Raw genomic sequence first — 19,309 nt, forward strand, 5'->3', positions numbered from 1 at the left:
AGGACAGAACATTTTCATCATCCATAGAACAATATTCATTTATCAAATTGAAACCAGCAAAAGAAAAAGCAACGTTCTCCGTAAGCCAGTTCAGTAACTCCTGTAGAGCTTTCATTCAGTCAGGTCTGAGGTGAAAAGTATGTCATGAGAACTGAAGGAAATCTAATGAAACACAGGCTGAATACGCTCAAATCAGGCTAATTTTTATCATACAAAATGTGCAAGTATACTTAATAATTTGGCATCATTGCCACCAGTATCACCATCAATCTAAAAAGTTATAGTTTAGCCTGATTTTGGAAGCACAGCACTGTCAAAGTTCAAAACAAAGAACAACTAAGATATGAGATATATTGATGAAACATTTTGTTATATTAATTACTGACACTGCTATAAGGTGAGAGTCATGCATAAGCAAACACTGTGCAGAGTGCCTGATATATGGAGAAGTATGATTGATTTAATTTGTGTTTGATCAGTTCCAGTTAATAAATGAGGAATGACATTCCCTCCAGAGGGTCAGACTCATTCTTCCATCTGTGCAGCCTCATGCGTCAGTAATCTTATTAATAACAGAGGAAGAATGAGTAACGTCATCACCGAGACATGCCATATTATTAGATTTCATTTACTGTGCTGCATATACAAGCTGTGTAATCACAAATATCCCATGAAGCACTGGGAGAGGGCCATGTGAGGTAAGAGACAAAGCAGTACCCTTCAACCAGATACTGATTAAATTGATATTCAAGACACTGACATCAACATGCTGTATGTCAACATGCTGTATAAATTAATTAAACTGTATCAAAGAGCAACATTATTCCATTTATTTAGTTTCTATGCACCACTGAGGAGCTGAAGTCCCACCTTCCAGTGTGCCTCATGGAACCTGATTATGGAAAATATGAATAGCAGTCAATGGTAAGAAACAAATACTTCCACTTGAATTATGTCACCATTTATACAAATGATGATGATTTACAAGTCAAGCAAGTCATAGTTTGTGGTAAAGATGGTGAAGTAACATCTGGTTTTGTGTGAAATGGTACAGTGGACTGCATCTCCTGCCTAACCAACACTAAAACAGCTGTTACCTTGGTATATTTAAGCTCCTTATTTGAGAATGAGGTGTTGGGTATTCAAAGAGATAAAAATCAGCACACCTGTCATGCTGAACCTGCAGAGACTTCATCAACCCTGATGGAAAGAGACAGCTAAAATGAAGTCACCTCCAGGACTTTCAGGTGCGTAGTCTTTCTATTTACATATTTCCAGTCTGATACTTCAATCTGAAACTTTATTGATTTGTAAAATTTCACATATGTAATTTTTTTCTCAAATAAGGTCCCATGGGACACAACCAAAAGTGACTTTGGCTCTCTACTGACCCTTGGCTAAGCCCCCCCCCCTCTTGTTTTCAATTTTATCACAGTAACATTCCAGAAGAAACAATCAGTGGATTCTGTGATACCACTTTTGAGGTTTACAGAAAGAACTAGTGGAATGATCTTAACAACATAAAGTAGATTTGATCAACAACAACTGAAAGACAAGAAGCTAAATAACGTTAAATTGTTTTACAGATATTCATTAAGGCCAAATTACAAAAATGGCTCTAAAGTACGTATTACAGTCCTTTCTGTTTGCATCTCTCCAGTATTTCAGAACTATTATTACAGAAATTTGATGTTATTCCCTAAAGAATAACTGACATACAGTTTTTATATCATTATTTAGTTACCATAATGTCATGAAAGATGGAAAACTACCTCTACAGTTCTCAACCATCCTTAAACTGAAATACACACTTGTTAGACTTTTTAGTCTTTTCATAAGTGTGTCCTTGCTCAGTAACGAACCTCTTACATTCTCCGTCTGTCCTTATGTAATGTGGCTACCTATGTTCAGGTGTGAATGGCTTTTAGCTTCAGAAAATTATAATTCCAACACTCATCTAAACCTAAAATATATTTGCTGTCTGACTTCCATTCACACACTCATTCAGGCATCACTTATTCTAGAAGCTTGAAGAACTCCCACACCCAGTTGTTAACATGGGATTGGAAGCAACTGTTTTGGGAGAGGCTTTAGTGAAGCGTCAGTTCTAACAAAAAAAAAAATCAAACTGTAATGTCAAAGTTATGTTACAGTATAGGCAGCTGTCACATCACAGAAGTGTTGCATGTGTTTCTGTGTTGTCTGGTGTGACTTACATAAATGAGCCCATCCACTACAAAATGAACCATGTCAGAGTTACAAATGAAACAGTGCTTCAGGGTAAACGACAAGAAAAGCTTGCGAGTGTAATATGATGCTGAACAAGTTCATTCAAATGATCATACCTGTTCCAGGTGTACTGTACCTCTGGATTGCCATTCGATATACACTCAAATACACACTCGATTTTTCCTGAACATTCACCTCAGTTGGAGGAACTGCAAGAAATTGACAGTGAAAAATAGTAATTAAAAATTTGCATGACATGAAAACAGTTTCAGTTCAATTCCGATAAAATTCTATTTCCATTGAGTTTTAAAGTATACCACTCCTCATGCTTACACTGAAAACCAAAAACACTTAATTAGCTGCTCTTAGCTTACTGTTTTTCTAGGTTAACAGTGAAAATTTAAAGTTTTTATAACCCACAGCACCAATAGTATTTTCTATGTACACTTCACCAACATAAAAATCCTATAACACAATGCAGTCATGGCAACAGTGGATAATGACAGGCGGCAAACACAGGCCTGTACAAGCTCAGACACTGATCTCACACAGATCACAAAACATGCTGGTAGAGATGAGACTAATACTACGGTTACTAAAATCACATGTCCCCATCTGACAAGGAGGTTTTAGAAAGTAACATATTCACATGGTGAACAGTGCATCTGGACAGATACACTCCACTATTCACTTATACAAAGTATGCAGAATGTTAGGATGCATTTGTGTATGGAGCGTGGGATTTCGTAGAGATCTTAATTTTGTACAAGGGCTAGGTGGCAACAAATAATTCTGGGCAGTTTGATTTGAAGCCAAACACCAGACTGAGCCGATAAACTGAATTTTACCACTAGATGTCTCACTTTCACTCAGCAGACAACTGGAAAATACTGAGTGGAACAAATGAGAACCTAACAATGAATGTAGTAACTCTAATCCTCTTGGTGGCGCTAACGGACCTTGAAGCTGCATTAACCACAACCAACAATGAGAAGAAGAAGAAGGAGCAAAGTGGTTCTACCTCTAGCACTGTCAAAACATCTGCCTATATAAGCTAAATCAGAAATATGTTTTCTACTTGTTTATGTGCTGCCTTATCTACATGTTTTGGATCATCTCTTTCATCAACTTGAAATTTGACATGTTCTATAATTGTGCTGTTGACGTCACTCACAAAAACATGAACTTTCCTGTAAACAAGGCCATGTACATCTACCCACCACCACCACCACTGTAATCTTAACATTGTCAGCTTCGCCTTGGCTGTAAACTCACAGCTCATGAAACACTCACAGTAAGTCTATTTACTAAGTTCAAAACATCAATATTACATTAACCCTTTGAGCGCCAAAGTCTCAATGTTGCAACAAGCAATATAACGGAATGAAACAGACAGCCATTTGATATCAAAACTGAATATTTAACCCATAAAGACCCAAACATCCACCAATGAACTAAACCATCTACTGATCTAAAATGTTTAATACCTGTTGATCCACTAATTCTATCAATACATGTAAATAATTTGTGTAAAATGCAGTTCGTCATCTTTTCATGGTCATCAGATATGACCCATTTGGACGTTCAGAGGCTCTGTAGTGAACATGGAAACACTGTCATCTTCTACAACACTGAGTCACCTGTAAAACCCATGGAGTTTGACAAATGACAGTGGATGGAGACATTTGGTTTATGTTCAGTTAATAATAGATTTTGTTGAAAAAGTCCCCCTTTTTCTTTAGTTTTCTCTGTTTCTGATATAATAACCCTGAACTTTGAGCTGAGCTTTATGACACTACATGATTGTTCAAGTAAATAGAGGAAAATACAAGATTTTCACAGAAAAATGCAAAATGTAGAGGATAATGTCATAATAAATGGTGAAAAAAATCACTTGAGAAAGGTTAAAAAGAGAGAAAAATTCATTTGGGAACTGCCACAAAAGTAGCACTGGGTCTTTATGGGTTAAAACAAACAAACACACAAACAAACCCACCCTCTGGCACCTAAAAGGGTTAACCACATTGTAATGTTGCTTATTACAAAAGTTAGATAGGTTGTTGATGTAGGACACATTTTAATTTAACACAACCTGAAAAATGACAAATATTGGTTCAAGCTCCTACATCGGACTGACCCGTATCTAGTGTATACCTACAGTGTATTTGAATGGTGAAGGGTTGGCTCTTCTGTGTTGAAAGGGCTTCACTGGTGACAACACACTGGACAGAACGATGGTCGAGCTCTATCGTAGGTACTCCCCACAACGTGCTGACCGTGGTCGTCGTACCATCACCGTTCACACTGGAGTTGGTTGTGATCTTCAGATTCAGATTCCCAAAAACCCAGTTCACTTGTGCAGGAGGCAGTGAACCAGATGCCGTACAAGTGGCAAGAGAAACTTCTTTGTCACCCAAAGTAGGTATATCACTTTTCACACTTACGACTGGCAGCACTAGAAGAGATACCATAGACAAAAAAAGGTCGACATGCAATCAGAGAGACACGAAGATAATGTTTCTCTTTCTCTCCATCATCTCCATCAGAACATTTACAAAACAAAGTCAGATCATACCGAGCACGTTGAGAGGCATCTCTGTCTGGTGATTTCCGCTGGGAAATAACGTGAAAATACACGTGTAGGTTCCTTGATCCGTAAGAGTGACATTGGAAAGACGAAGTGATCCATTCTTTTCATTAAAATTCCCAGCAAAAGTAAACCTCAGATCCTGTCCATTTTGATGCTCTGGTCCCTCTGGTAGGATGCTGAAGAAAATTTTCTCTGGGTTTTTTTTGGTCTTCTTTTGCCAAGAAATCTGATTGAGCTTCTCTGTTGTATCCTTGAGGATGCAGGGAAAGAAGGCTGTGGATCCTTGCACCACGGTTATGTTTCCTCCAATCACCTGGAGAGCTGTGAAGTGTAGTAAATGTTCAAAGCACATGTTAAAACACAGAGACAAACTTCAACAACAAACACTGAGTTTTGGACTACTTTGGTCACTCTTTACATCATCTTCGTTTTCTACTTGGGAAATAAAATACATCTCTATGCTGATAACACTAACATATACCGTCCAGAATACATGGTACATTCAGCTGTTTTACCCCATAACGCTATATTTGCTGATTTATGCTGCACTTAAGTGGTTCTATTTTTTTCTCCAGAACATCTATAAAATTATCATCTAAGCATCTATTAAATTTTATAACTACCAATTTTGTCATCCCTCCTAAAAGAAAAGAACGGTATAAAGAGTTACAGAATACAACTATCTGAGAGTTTGGATGAGAATGATGACAACCGAAATCTAAATATCATGTGACTGAACTGGTGAACAAATTAAAATAGAAACTGTTTTCTGGTATTGGTGTTTTATTGAGATTAAACGTGTTTTCCTTTGCTTTGTAAAATGATGCTCATTGAGGAAACTCTCTTATCAGTTATAAAGTATGGTAACTAGTAACACATGCTTTAGTTGCAACTGTAAAACCATCGGACACTCTTTCTGATTCTGTGCAAAGATGTATTATTAGTGACTAGGGCAGGGATTAAAGGAAAAATTTTTCATCTGACTGAAAATTTTCTTCTGGTCAAAATCATTGGCCACAATTAAAAATGATGCAATACAATACTACTATAGCGTACAGGGTGGGGAAGCAAAATTTACAATGAACATTTAGTTGTTTTTTCTCAGCAGGCACTACGTCAATTGTTTTGAAACCAAACATATATTGATGTCATAATCATACCTAACACTATTAGCCATACCTTTTCAGAAACTTTTGCCCATATGAGTAATCAGGAAAGCAAACGTCAAAGAGTGTGTGATTTGCTGAATGCACTCGTCACACCAAAGGAGATTTCAAAAATAGTCGGAGTGTCCATAAAGACTGTTTATAATGGAAAGAAGAGAATGACTATGAGCAAAACTATTACGACAAAGTCTGGGAGATACTATTAAAGAAGAATGGGAGAAGTTGTCACCCGAATATTTGAGGAACACTTGCGCACGTTTCAGGAAGCGTGTGAAGGCAGTTATTGAGAAAGAAGGAGGACACATAGAATAAAAACATTTTCTATTATGTCAATTTTCTTGTGGCAAATAAATTCTCATGACTTTCAATAAACTAATTGGTCATACACTGTCTTTCAATCCCTGCCTCAAAATATTGTAAATTTTGCTTCCCCACCCTGTACAAGTTTATATAGTCAAATTTGGCAATACTGTAAAACACACTGAATGGGAGAGTGTACAGGTGTAGAAGATTAGTAACAGGGATAGAAAAAATGTCATGAGTGGTATTGGTGGGGGGTCTGGGGGTCCTCCCCCAGAAAATTTCTAAAGCTTCAGGTCAATTTTGGTGCTCTCTGGTTAATTTTAAAGGGTATGAAAACCTTTAAAGCAAGTGAAAGTAATAACTAGAAGAAAACCTTACTGCAAAAAATGAGTGAAAAACTTTTTATGTAACAATTTAGGAACTCCTAAAACATAACTCCAACTCCAACAGCACATGAATTTTGGGGAAAATGTCTGTGTAAATGTAACCCTAACCAACTAATCTTTTATTTTTTCTGCTTTTATATTTATATATTCCGTTACAGATACTCTCTGAGGGTATTTAAAATACAGTGGCTTTGCAAATACCAAGGGTGTTACTCATTCATTAAATTTTATCTTCGTACTGTACCACACAGATAGAAATAAGATGCTAAACGGGTCAAAATAAAGCACTTATGCAGTCGGGCGCATAACCACGTAAGGCCGCGGTGTGCACAGCCGCACGCACGGGAAGGGCACATACACACAAACACAAACACTAGTCATATATCGGCAAGTGGAGATAAGCTATTAACCCAAACATGAAGGTACATGTAGATCAGTTCTGTCTTCTTCCCTTTTCGCTGTGGTTCTTTCATAATGAAAGCTACTTGTTAGCACTAAACTAAAGTTAGGCTGGAGGCTGAACTTCGGTAAAGCTGAACTTGTCCATGTGTTTCTGAGGCACAGAATGAGCAGCGTTTCCTTCCAAAGATAAATAGTCATCAATCTCTCCTCCCAACATAAAAATAAAGAAGTCATCTTATTATCATCACTGTTAAACCTATCAGCCCCGTGCGTGGTGTGCCTGTGTTAAACACCTGCAGATTCAGGACAGCAGACCCAGGACAGGATCGCGGTGCCGACTGGACTCCGCGAAACACGTGGGGAAGTTACTTCAATATGACTTTTTTCCCCCCTCAATTTTTCCATTTGACGGAAATCCGTCGTGGTGACAGAGAACTTTAATCCCTGGACTATGGCTGGGCAATCTTGTCAAAAGATTATGACTATCTTTTGAGTGTAAGTTTTGATTCATTGGTGGTTTTTGTAGCTGTAGGTGTGTTCGGTTATGCGACTTTGCACTGCTGGAGATAGTTTGCAATATCATTTCTAGGGCTGTGCAATTAATCGAAATTGAATTATGATTTCGATTATTACACGCAACGATTACAAAAATTATGTAATCAAGAAATAACGATTATTAATTTTGAGTTGTTTAATTCACGCGCACGCAAGCTACCATGAGCTGCTCTGCCCCGCCCCCTCTAAGCTACAGCTGCCAGCTAGCCGGCAGGTCCACCCCAAGAGGAAAGTTGTACCTAGTGGTCTGGAAAAATAGCAGGAGAATCGCAGCAGAAGTGCTTGGTAAACAAAAAAGGCAAGTCAAATTCAATTGTATGGAATCAAACTAACTAAAACGCATAAAAAAAACTCCGTCTACAACTTCGTCCACAATGCAATCTTCAGTCTCCGAATCTCTTTACACTGCAACTCCCGTAATAACCTAACTGAAACATCACGGCACGTCACTGAATTTACTATGTTTCATACTACACTGAACATACTTGAATTTATAATTTGCACTTTACGTGATTTTTTTTTTTATTGCTCCAGTTCTATGGCAAGTCTAGAGCAGTTTAATTCCAGTGCACTATTTGTTTACAAAAGGAAACATACTTGAATTTACAGTAAACTTATTTGCATTCAAAGATTTTTTTGTTTCGTACAAAAGTGAACATACTTTGTTTTAATGGTTAAAAGTTTTATTTATATTTAAAGAGTATATCTTACATGTTTTGCAAGAAAAAAATAAACAGCTTTAAGGTTAACAAATGATTGTTTTTAATAATCGTGATTTCAATTATTGCTAAAATAATCGTGATTTTTTTTTTTTCTATAATCGAGCAGCCCTAATCATTTCTACATAGAACCCCTTTAAAATCATGGAATCACCCAGCCCTAGCGGTGATAATAATAATACCAATAAATATGGACTAAACTTATATGGTTAAGTCTTAGGGTTCTTAAACTCTGTAAGGAAGGAGGTGCAACTTCACCACTGGCAGTGTAATAGAATTTTAACTTCTTTATCTGATTCCCTTCTTTGTTCCCGTATCCTTTCCTGAATACCCTTCCCCACTGCATGCTAACTTTCCTGAATACTCCCCACTGCCTGCTACCTTGACCCAAACCCTGCTGTGTGTGTAAATTTCCTTGCGAGGTAACAAAAGGTAACTGACTGTTAAAACCTGGGGCTCATAAAACAATCAAAAGGCCCTTTGAGGAGACTGGAGGTGTCACTTGCAAATGCGACATAAATGCATATAAAAGGTGGATCTTGTGAGAAGCTCTTTGTCTTTTTCTTCACAATCACCGCTCGTGTGCAGAACTGACCTTTCTTGACAAAGAAATAAAATCTTGTCGGCCGGCAGAAGTCTATATTTCATTATTGACCAGCAGCAGACAAAAAAATTCTGTAACAGCTGTCAAAAAATCTTTTAGATTTTAATGGCCAACACATCCTGCTGTCCACCACAGAGATTAATGTATAGTTGGAAAAAATAAATACATTAAAAAAAGTAGTATTTTGAAAAATTGCCATCATCTACTTTTCTTGTCAGTACTTCTTAGTTTCTTTGCATCAATGGACAAAAAGTCCATAATTACCTTTCCGCATATAATAGCTTTATAATAATAACTTTATTTATATAGCACCTTTTAAAACAAAGTTTACAAAGTGCTTTGACAGACAAGTAAAGGGCACAACAGAAGGATACAAGATGTAAGTAAAAACACTAAAACAGAAGCAACATAATAGGAGAGATGTGTACAACAGTGCAGGAACATGACACTTCGAATAAATTAAATGAATCGGAATAAAGAGGGCAGGGGTAACGTAACATGATGCTGTTAAATCAATGCAAAAATAGAGGCATGAGATAAAAAAACATCATGTATGAGAATATAAACCAACAATCAAACAGGATAAGATTCAAATTTTTTAAAAAAAATTAAAATTTAAAATTATAATTAAAAGGGACAGACATCACATAAAAGCAAGTCTATAAAAGTGTGTTTTAAGAAGTGACTTGAAAGATGCCACTGATTCCGCAAGCCTTATCTCCTCAGGCAGGCCGTTCCAAAGTCGAGGGGCTCTGATGGAAAAGGCCCGGTCACCCTTAGATTTAAGCCTTGACTTTGGAACAGCCAGGAGCCCTCTCCCCCTCCGAGGATCTAAGGCTGCGTGCTGGCTCGTAGGTAACTAACATGTCATCTATATAGCTTGGGGCTAGACCCATTCGGGCTTTAAAAGTAATCAGTAAAATCTTAAAATCAATTCTAAAACACACAGGGAGCCAATGGAGGGATGCCAGGATAGGGGTTATGTGATGTCACCTGTTAAAACCAGTGAGAAGCCTAGCTGCTGTGTCCTGGACCAGTTGGAGGCAGGACAGTGATTTAGCAAATATATATATAGCAAATAAAGACATGTGTGCGTAGGCTAAATGGAGACACTGGACTTTATTTCTTTGTAATTTCAGTTCCTCCTGCTTTAAGGCTCTCATTTTGAAATCACTGATTTTTAACAACAGACAAATGAGATCTGCAAACACTGCTGTAATGGGAAAAGGTTTTCATCACATTATAAGACATGAGCCAAAAACCAGGAAGTGACTCAGGCTTAGTTTGTTTGGACACGATGCTGATACTGGGTGGGGACTGAGGTCTATGGGGCCATCATTGTAGCAATATTATTTGCAATGCGCTGTCGGATTTGCAAATGTGTAAATGAATCTGTAAATGCCTGATGGGATTTGTGTGTCTGTACAACAATCTGCAAATGTGTAAAACAACTTGTGTGTGTGTAATCAGATTTGAAAAGTCAAAGTATTTTCACTACAAGACCCAGAATTACAGACAAATCATTGGTTACAAGTCAAGCGGCTTCTCAATCGGCTGTCTTCACACACGTGAATTTTGCTACACTTCTGCCGAGAGAGATCCACAAATGGGTTTGTGTGCCTGGGCTCAGGCTGCCCTGGGCTCAGGCTCACAGGCTCCCTCATTCCGGCTGCGTTCGGCTTTGCTCGTTCTTGTACCTGACGTGAGTATACGTGAGTTGTGCTTGCAAGGTTCACCAACTGGTATGGCCCCATACTTCTTCTTCTTCGATTTTTAGTGGCAGTTGGTGAACCTTGCAAGCCAGAGCCGTCGCGATGACGTAGGCAAGGTAGGCAGTTGCCTAGGGCCCCTCGCTGAAGAGGGCCCCCGATGGCCGCATGGTCATTTATCTGTACAACTTATTAAAAACCATCCGTTCTAAACACACCACCACAGTGAGGCAGCACCAACCCTCTCCTGTACTGTTTTGTGACTGGGCCCCCCAAACTAGGGGGATTCCCCCTATGCAATGACAAACACTATGAGGGTCATGTAGAAATGTCTGCCCTCGCGCACCCCCCATCACACCCCCCACTTGCTGTCAGTGGAACTAACGGTCTGTCCACACTGAACACGGCGGCGCGAGCATTTAAAAACAGCAATGATAAAGCGCTCCTACCCTTCAGGGTTTGCAAAAAGACAAAAAAGAAAGAAGAAGAGGAAAAACGCCAACGACACAGCGGTAAGTATTAAGTAAACCATTGTTTCCTCCAAATAGGATACAACTGTGTGATATGTTTGAAAGTGTGCGAACAAAAGCCCTCACATCAGTGACCAAACACACAGATAGATGTTAGCATGGGAGGGGGAGGATTCAGTTCAAGAACTAATCATATACACACAACACAACTGTGTTCTGTTGGAAGAATTTAAGGTGAGAAGAAACATATCTTCTCCATCACCCTTTTCTACTGTTGTACAGCGTTCCAAAACTTCTTTGGAGCTAAATAATTTGGATGTGGAGGACCAAAGTACGACAGCATTAACAGTATTTAGTCCTGAAAAGCCAAAGCTAAGCCTACTGAAGTGTTTTCACTTACTCTGGACGGTTGTCTGCTCCTGCTGCGGTCACCCACACAACTTTATTCCAAACAAAATCGTCTGGTCCTGAGTCCCATCCAGTTTGGACAAATAATCCATCCAGTTCAATGGACATTTTCGGTTAGCTAGCAATTTCCGTTGGTGATCTGTCCATCCCATTAGGAGAAAAATGTCCCTTTTCCATTGCGTTTGTCCGTCTCATCAGTACGTCTGTTCCTTGTGTGTCAGCTGGTTTAGGCACAGAAGAGGACTAGAGTAGGACTGCAGCAGAAGTTTGTATTTTCAAGCCAACATTTGTTAAAGTCCCTCACATCAGCTCTGTGCCCTCACTGCGTTTTTTCTTCACGTTCAAGGAAAGCACACGTAAACGATACATGAGGCGTTCAGGAACAATTAGAATAATTAGGAAATTACAACACTTTTCAAAATCGTCAAATATTCAGAATATTCAAATACAACATCAAAAAAATGAATGGCGGTGTCTGTGAACCATGTAATCACAATCCTACATTTTAAACTCTGTAATTATCTATATTTCCCACACTTGCCCATCAACACATCGCAACACTTTGCACCATGTGCTCAAGTAGTTTTCCCGGATGAGGTCTGACGTTACATTTTGATGCATTATGGGAAGTGAAGTTCTTCTCCTGCAAAGTTACTATCAAATCCTCTGCACTTTAATCATATACTTCTAGAATAAGGACAAAAGTAAGCCTACTCACCAAATGCCTTTTTTTTTTTCCTTTTTCAGGGGCTTTGCTTAAATTTCTGTCAGCGCCAACTGATAGTGACAATTTGTGTCATTCCCATCAACAATGCCTAATTGAAGACACTGTGTCCTTTACTACACTCTGGTGGATACTCTGTGTTGCGTAATACAGAGTAATTCATGACTCATTAAATGCACCAGAAAACAGGAAATCGCATCTGGATTTTATTTTTCTTCTTCGGTGATTCGACCACCACATCTTCGCGTATTAGGGGCCTCACTTTACTTTCTTGCCTAGGGCCCCCAGATATCTTGAAACGGCCCTGTTGCAAGCACAACTCACGTAAACTCACGTCAGGTACAAGAACGAGCAAAGCCGAACGCAGCCGGAATGAGGGAGCCTGTGAGCCTGAGCCCAGGGCAGCCTGAGCCCAGGCACACAAACCCTGGTTTTACAGACAAATCCCGCTGCGCATTTGTGGATCTGTCAAGGCAGAAGTGTAGCAAAATTCACGTGTGTGAAGACAGCCGATCGAGAAGCCGCTTGACTTGTAACCAATGATGTGTCTGTATTTCTGGGTCTTGAAGTGAAAATACTTTGGCTTTTCAAATCTGATTACACACACAAGTTGTTTTACACATTTGCAGATTGTTGCACAGACACACAAATCTCATCGCGCTTTTACAGATTCATTTACACATTTGCAAATCCGACTGCGCACAGACAGATTGAAATACGGACACTCAACTCTCCACACGCATTTGCAAATAATATTGCGACAATAATGGCCCCATATGGATCTCTCTCGGCAGAAGTGTAGCAAAATTCACGTGTGTGAAGACAGCCGATCGAGAAGCCGCTTGACTTGTAACCAATGATTTGTCTGTATTTCTGGGTCTTGTAGTGAAAATACTTTGACTTTTCAAATCTGATTACACACACACAAGTTGTTTTACACATTTGCAGATTGTTGCACAGACACACAAATCTCATCACGCATTTACAGATTCATTTACACCTTTGCAAATCCGACAGCGCATTGCAAATAATATTGCTACAATAATGGCCCCATAGAGGTCTAAATATACTTCTTTTCATATAAAGCTATTTAAACTTCACATATTGTACTTTGCACCATATTTGTATCTGCACTATTTATCCTTTAAGGGTTTATTGCTTAACCTCATAGCTTTCTATATGTTTTAACTGCACTTCCATCATTTATCCAATGGGAATCTCCGTTGACAGAATTGCGTTGTATGTTGTTTTTATGGGTTTCTAGGCCTGGGAAAATCGGACTAGAAAAACAGGTAACGTCACATTCTTTCATGCGTCAGTACAACTACTGCTAAGCGAGTAAATGTTTTATAAGAATAAAGAAGATTAAATGATAATTTTCCCACGATGCCTAAAGCTACACATGTAATATTACTGTAAGCTAAGGCTAATTTCTGTCAAGAAAAAACCTAAAGAATCCAAATTGCTGGAGAAAAAAAAAGGGGGAACAGTAAAAACGAGCATTTTCTCACATACCTTGTACGTCCTTGTGTAGAATCAGCATAAATATTAGTAAAAATATCATGGTCTAAGTGGAACACAAGCCACATTTTACGTAAAATGTCGACGGTAAATTATTCCAGTTCTGACAAATGTACCATAATAATGTTCAGAAAAGCAGCCTCCGACAACAGCCTCACCACAGCCTGTGTTCGTGGATCTGCAAATGGAGCAGAGGGGGAGGAGAGCAGGGCTGCTACATGGACCCAATAAAATACTCTTGGCTCCGCTTGGCTTCTTATTTTTGATATTTATCGCCATCTGCTGGACATTTGTGACTTACTGTTAAAATTCCATATAAAAAGATAAACCACAAAAGCTGATATACAGGGGTTGGACAAAATAATGGAAACACCTTCTATGATGCCACAATGTTAGGTGTTTCCATTATTTTGTCCAACCCCTGTATATTCCAAAATTAAATCTACTTTATTTATGTTACAGTTTAATACACACAGCCATAATCTCTGATGTGCAGTGTTTGTTGTGGGAGATTATATCAGTTTAATTCTCTCTGGGTTGTACAGTATGTTTTAAATGACATTGCTGAAGCTCGTCATCTGATGGGATCATAAATTGAATTGAGCCTCTCCATGTACCGACTCCTCTGCCTGTTACTGAACCACTGGTCACTGTCGTTGTGTGACTGAGGAACCACCATCTATGGCAGGGGTGTCAAACTCATTTTCTTCAAGGGGCCACATTCAGCCCAATTTAATCTGAAGTGGGCTGGACCAGTAAAATAACAGCATGATAGCCAATAAATAATGACAACTCCAAATAGTTTTAGTGCAAAAAATAACATTCAGTTACGCCAATATTTACATTTACAAACTATCCAAACAGAAAGGATGTGAATAACCTGAAAAAAATGAAATTTGTTAAGAAATATAATTACAATTTTATCAATAGCATGCCTCCACTTATCATTTATATATATGCATTACAGATCAGATCTACAAAGGCACAAAACATTCAGTAACAGGCAGACTATTGTTAAAATTGCCCTTAATTTTCTTTAGACATTTCAGGTTGTTCACAATTGTTCTGGGTTATTCACATTTTATTGTTAAAGGATAGTCTGTTAATGTAAATATTTTCATAATTTAATGTTTTTTGCACTAAATCAAAGAGAAAAAAAATGGTGTTGTCATTATTTCTAGATTATTATGACACTATTTTTGACTTCGATGCCCTAACTTGCACTTTGCAAATTCATCCCGCGGGCCAGATCGGAACCTTTGGGCTGCATGTTTGACACCTGTGATCTATGGGGTAAAGTCAAAAAAGAGGGTTGTTTTAATTTCAACAAGGAAAAAAAAATAAAGCAGAGAAAAACAAGAGTAAAGAGATGAAAAAAGGATCCTCTGACCTGTATTTCTGCATATGTAGCTTGTGGATCTGGACACAGCGTTCTGTTTTGTACTGATTCCTGGTTTGATGACCTACGCATAAGTTTTCTGCAAAGATGAACAGATAATTTGGGATACAGCATTTTCAGTTTCATTATTATTATTATTCTTCACTCTGCATTTGTTAAATATTTTGTCTCGTTAAAAACCAAAGCACTGGCATAAATGCATTTATTAAATTAAACAATGTTTATAAAGCTGCTTTTTGAATATGTTCATTTTATCCCTTTGTTGATGCATATGGGCAGAAAAGTAAGAAGTTAAAGGACCACATCTTTTTTAGCCTAAATTCAGCTTCGTATTATGGTTTTTATATATATATATATATATATATATATATATATATATATATATATATATATATATATATATATGTATATACAGGGTGTCCCATAAGTCTCCATACAGAGGAAAAATAAACGTTTCTTGACATAAACCATTTTTATTTATATAATATGCTCTATATGACTGCCATTTGGTCGGGAACACATTTCAATGCGTGTCTGCTGAAGAACTATAAAGAAGAAATATAAAGAAATACATGTTAGAACAATATATATATATATATATATATATATATATATATATATATATATATATATATATATATATGTGTGTAAGGGTAGAGACTGCGATCTGGTAGGCTCGGCGATTCTACCAGTAGAAACTCCGATCAGAGTCTCTACTGGTAGAAACTCTGATCCTGCCAGTAGAAGGGTTAGGGTTAGGATCGGAGTTTCTACCAGTAGAGACTCTGATCGGAGTTTCTACTGGTAGAGACTACGATCGGAGTCTCTACTGGTAGACTCGCCGATCCTACCAGATCGCAGTCTCTACCCTGACATTTATACATATATAGTTTCTTCAAAGTAGCCACCCTTAGCTCTGATGACTGCTTTGCACACTCTTGGCATTCTCTTGATGAGCTTCCAGAGGTAGTCACCTGAAATGGTTTCCACTTCACAGGTGTGCCTCATCAGGGTTACTTCGTGGAATTTCTTGCCTTATTGATGGGGTTGGGACCATCAGTTGTGTTGTGCAGAAGTCAGGTTGATGCACAGCTGACAGCCCTATTGGACAACTGTTAGAATGCATATTATGGCGAGAACCAATCAGCTAAGTAAAGACAAACGAGTGGCCATCATTACTTTAAGAAATGAAGGTCAGTCAGTCTAGAAAATTTCAAAAACTTTGAATGTGTCCCCAAGTGCAGTCGCAAAAACCATCAAGCACTCCAACGAAACTGGCTCACATGAGGACCGCCCCAGGAAAGGAAGACCAAGAGTCACCTCTGATGCTGAAGTTCATCTGAGTCACCAGCCTCAGAAATCGCAAATTAACAGCAGCTCAGATTAGAGACCAGATGAATACCACACAGAGCTCTAGCAGCAGACACATCTCTACAACAACTGTTAAGAGGAGACTGCGTGAATCAGGCCTTCATGGTCAAATAGCTGCTAGGAAACCACTGCTCAGGAGAGGCAACAAACAGAAGAGATTTATTTGGGCCAAGAAACCCAAGGAATGGACCTTAGACGAGTGGAAATCTGTGCTTTGGTCTGATGAGTCCAAATTTCAGATCTTTGGATCCAACCGCCGTGTCTGTGTGCGACGCAGAAAAGGTGAACGGATGGATGCTACATGCCTGGTTCCCACCGTGAAGCATGGAGGGGGAGGTGTGATGGTGTGGGGGTGCTTTGCTGGTGACGCTGTTGGGGATTTATTCAAGATTAAAGGCAACCTGAAGCAGCATGGCTACCACAGCATCCTGCAGTGACATGCCATTCCATCCGGTCTGCGTTTAGTTGGACCATCATTTATGTTTCAACAGGACAATGACCCCAAACACACCTCCAGGCTGTGTGAGGGATATTTGACCAAGAAGGAGAGTGATGGAGGGCTGCGCCAGATGACCTGGCCTCCACAGTCACCGGACCTGAACCCAATCGAGATGGTTTGGGGTGAGCTGGACCGCAGAGTGAAGGCAAAAGGACCAACAAGTGCTAAGCATCTCTGGGAACTTCTTCAAGACTGTTAGGAAACCATTTCAGGTGACTACCTCTTGATGCTCATCAAGAGAATGGCAAGAGTGTGCAAAACAGTCATCAGAGCTAAGGGTGGCTACTTTGAAGAAACTAGAATATAAGAGATGTTTTCAGTTATTTCACACTTTTTTGTTAAGTACATAATTCCACATGTGTTCATTCATAGTTTTGATGCCTTCAGTGAGAATCTACAATGTAAATAGTCATGAAAATAAAGAAAATGCGAAGAATGAGAAGGTGTGTCCAAACTTTTGGCCTGTACTGTACTGTAATGTAATATATATACATATACATATATATATATATATATACATATATATATATATATATATATATATATATATATATATATATATATATATATATATATATATACACACACACACACACACACACACACCAGGCCATATGTAGCTTTGGAGGTAATTTTTGTATCATCGTGACAAAGTGCTGAAAAGTCAACATTTACTTCTAAGTTCACTTGAAAAGCCATCATTGTTTTTAGTGTGTGTGTAAATGTGAAGCAAATATCAACAAATAATGAATTGTGAGCTTTTTGTTCTGCAGATTTAATTCTTAAAGACCCACAATGGTTTTACAATGTCCAAATTATTTTTTCTTTGTCTTTCCCAAGTGACTTATCGCTGTTAATTATATTATCTTCCGAATTTAGCATTTTTCAGTAAAATCAGGTTTTTTCTATGTTTATTTTACTTATTTTGTGGATGTTCATAAAAGCTCAGAGTAAATTCAAAGGTTATTATATCGATTAAGAAAAAAATGTGGAAAACATGACTTTTTCAACTAAATAATATAAAAAAAATAAAAACACTTGTCTGCAAACACTGTCATTTATCAAACTGCATGAGTTTTAGAGAAGATAGCGGTGTTTATTACAGAACCTCTGAACATACAAATGCGTCAAATCTGAGGACCATGAAAAGCTGCATTTTACCTGCACTATTTACATGTATTGATAAGAAAAGTGTTTCCACAGTTATTAAACATTTTAGATCAGTGGATACTTTTGGTCAGTGGTGGATGTTTGGGTCTTATTCAAAATCATTTAAATTAATGACAACAAAATCTGATGTTCTTCATAACAAATGCCATGAATATTCAACATCTGGTCAAAAAATAATCTAGAAGAAATTAATATTGTAAGAACATTATGTCAACAGAGTGAAATTATACATACAATCATAGGTGGTCTGATAATTATTTCCCCAATCATGTGTATTCATTATCAGGTATTTAGTTCTATGTACTCAGTAAACACTGCCCTTTTACTGTAACCTCTATTTACTATATTTACAAATCTTAAATCTCAAAGTTATTACTCACAGGCAGAGACAGATGAACAAAGAGAAGCCAAGAAGAAGCAATCCACTTATAGGGGGTAATATGTACAACAAATGCCACAATCCACTGAGTTCTGCAGAACAGAAGATCATCATCAGTTCCACAAATGAGCAGTTTGAGCTTTATAATTCACCTTGACTGGTGTAGAAATGATGAGTTGATTGGTGCTTTACCTACCTTTACCTTTGGGATTCTCAGTCACAGTTAAATTCCATTGAAAAACCTCTGTACCTCTGGAGCCACTTAAAGTACAGCTGTCGAGTCCAGCATCTTCATCTTCAGCTTTAATTATGGTCAATGTTGAGTTTGAAAAGTTTGTGTCTATGTTAAATCTATGAAGAGTAAAACTGAAGTAGTTTTATTTGGTTCGGTGTCATGAGCATACATATATCTGCTGTTGGTCCATTCCAGTTGTGTTAGATTTCCAATGGATTTGTTGCAGGAGAAAGTGATGGATTCTCCTCTGAACACTTGTACGTTACTGACGTCAGATGAATCTAGAAATCAAAATAAAAAGTGAAAAACTCAAATTGCAGTTAAAATAGCATCACAACAAGACAAAAAAAAGACTTTTTTGTCTGCACGCTGTCAGTCTTGTCTCTGTCTTGCCTAATCCCATCATTGCCTGCACCTTGGTGTTCCTCATGTAACTGCCCACACCTGTTTGTGATCCCTACCTTCCCTAT

At 38.2% G+C, this 19,309-nt stretch overlaps 2 protein-coding genes across 2 annotated transcripts in view; one reads left to right on the plus strand and one right to left on the minus strand.

Moving 5' to 3' along the window:
* LOC115411934 (cell surface glycoprotein CD200 receptor 2-like) overlaps positions 1 to 19,309 on the plus strand; it is a 57,058-nt gene that overhangs the window by 24,152 nt on the left and 13,597 nt on the right. The window lies entirely within an intron of this gene.
* LOC115411930 (poliovirus receptor-like) lies at positions 909 to 13,941 on the minus strand. Its single transcript, XM_030124227.1, is given in 6 exon segments — positions 909 to 1,200; positions 2,346 to 2,400; positions 2,403 to 2,438; positions 4,388 to 4,684; positions 4,805 to 5,140; positions 13,781 to 13,941. Coding segments are annotated over 6 exon segments (804 nt in total). The 5' UTR covers positions 13,830 to 13,941; the 3' UTR covers positions 909 to 1,169.

This window comes from Sphaeramia orbicularis, chromosome 21, assembly GCF_902148855.1.
Source record: "Sphaeramia orbicularis chromosome 21, fSphaOr1.1, whole genome shotgun sequence".
In the NCBI taxonomy this organism is placed as follows: Eukaryota; Metazoa; Chordata; class Actinopteri; order Kurtiformes; family Apogonidae; genus Sphaeramia; species Sphaeramia orbicularis.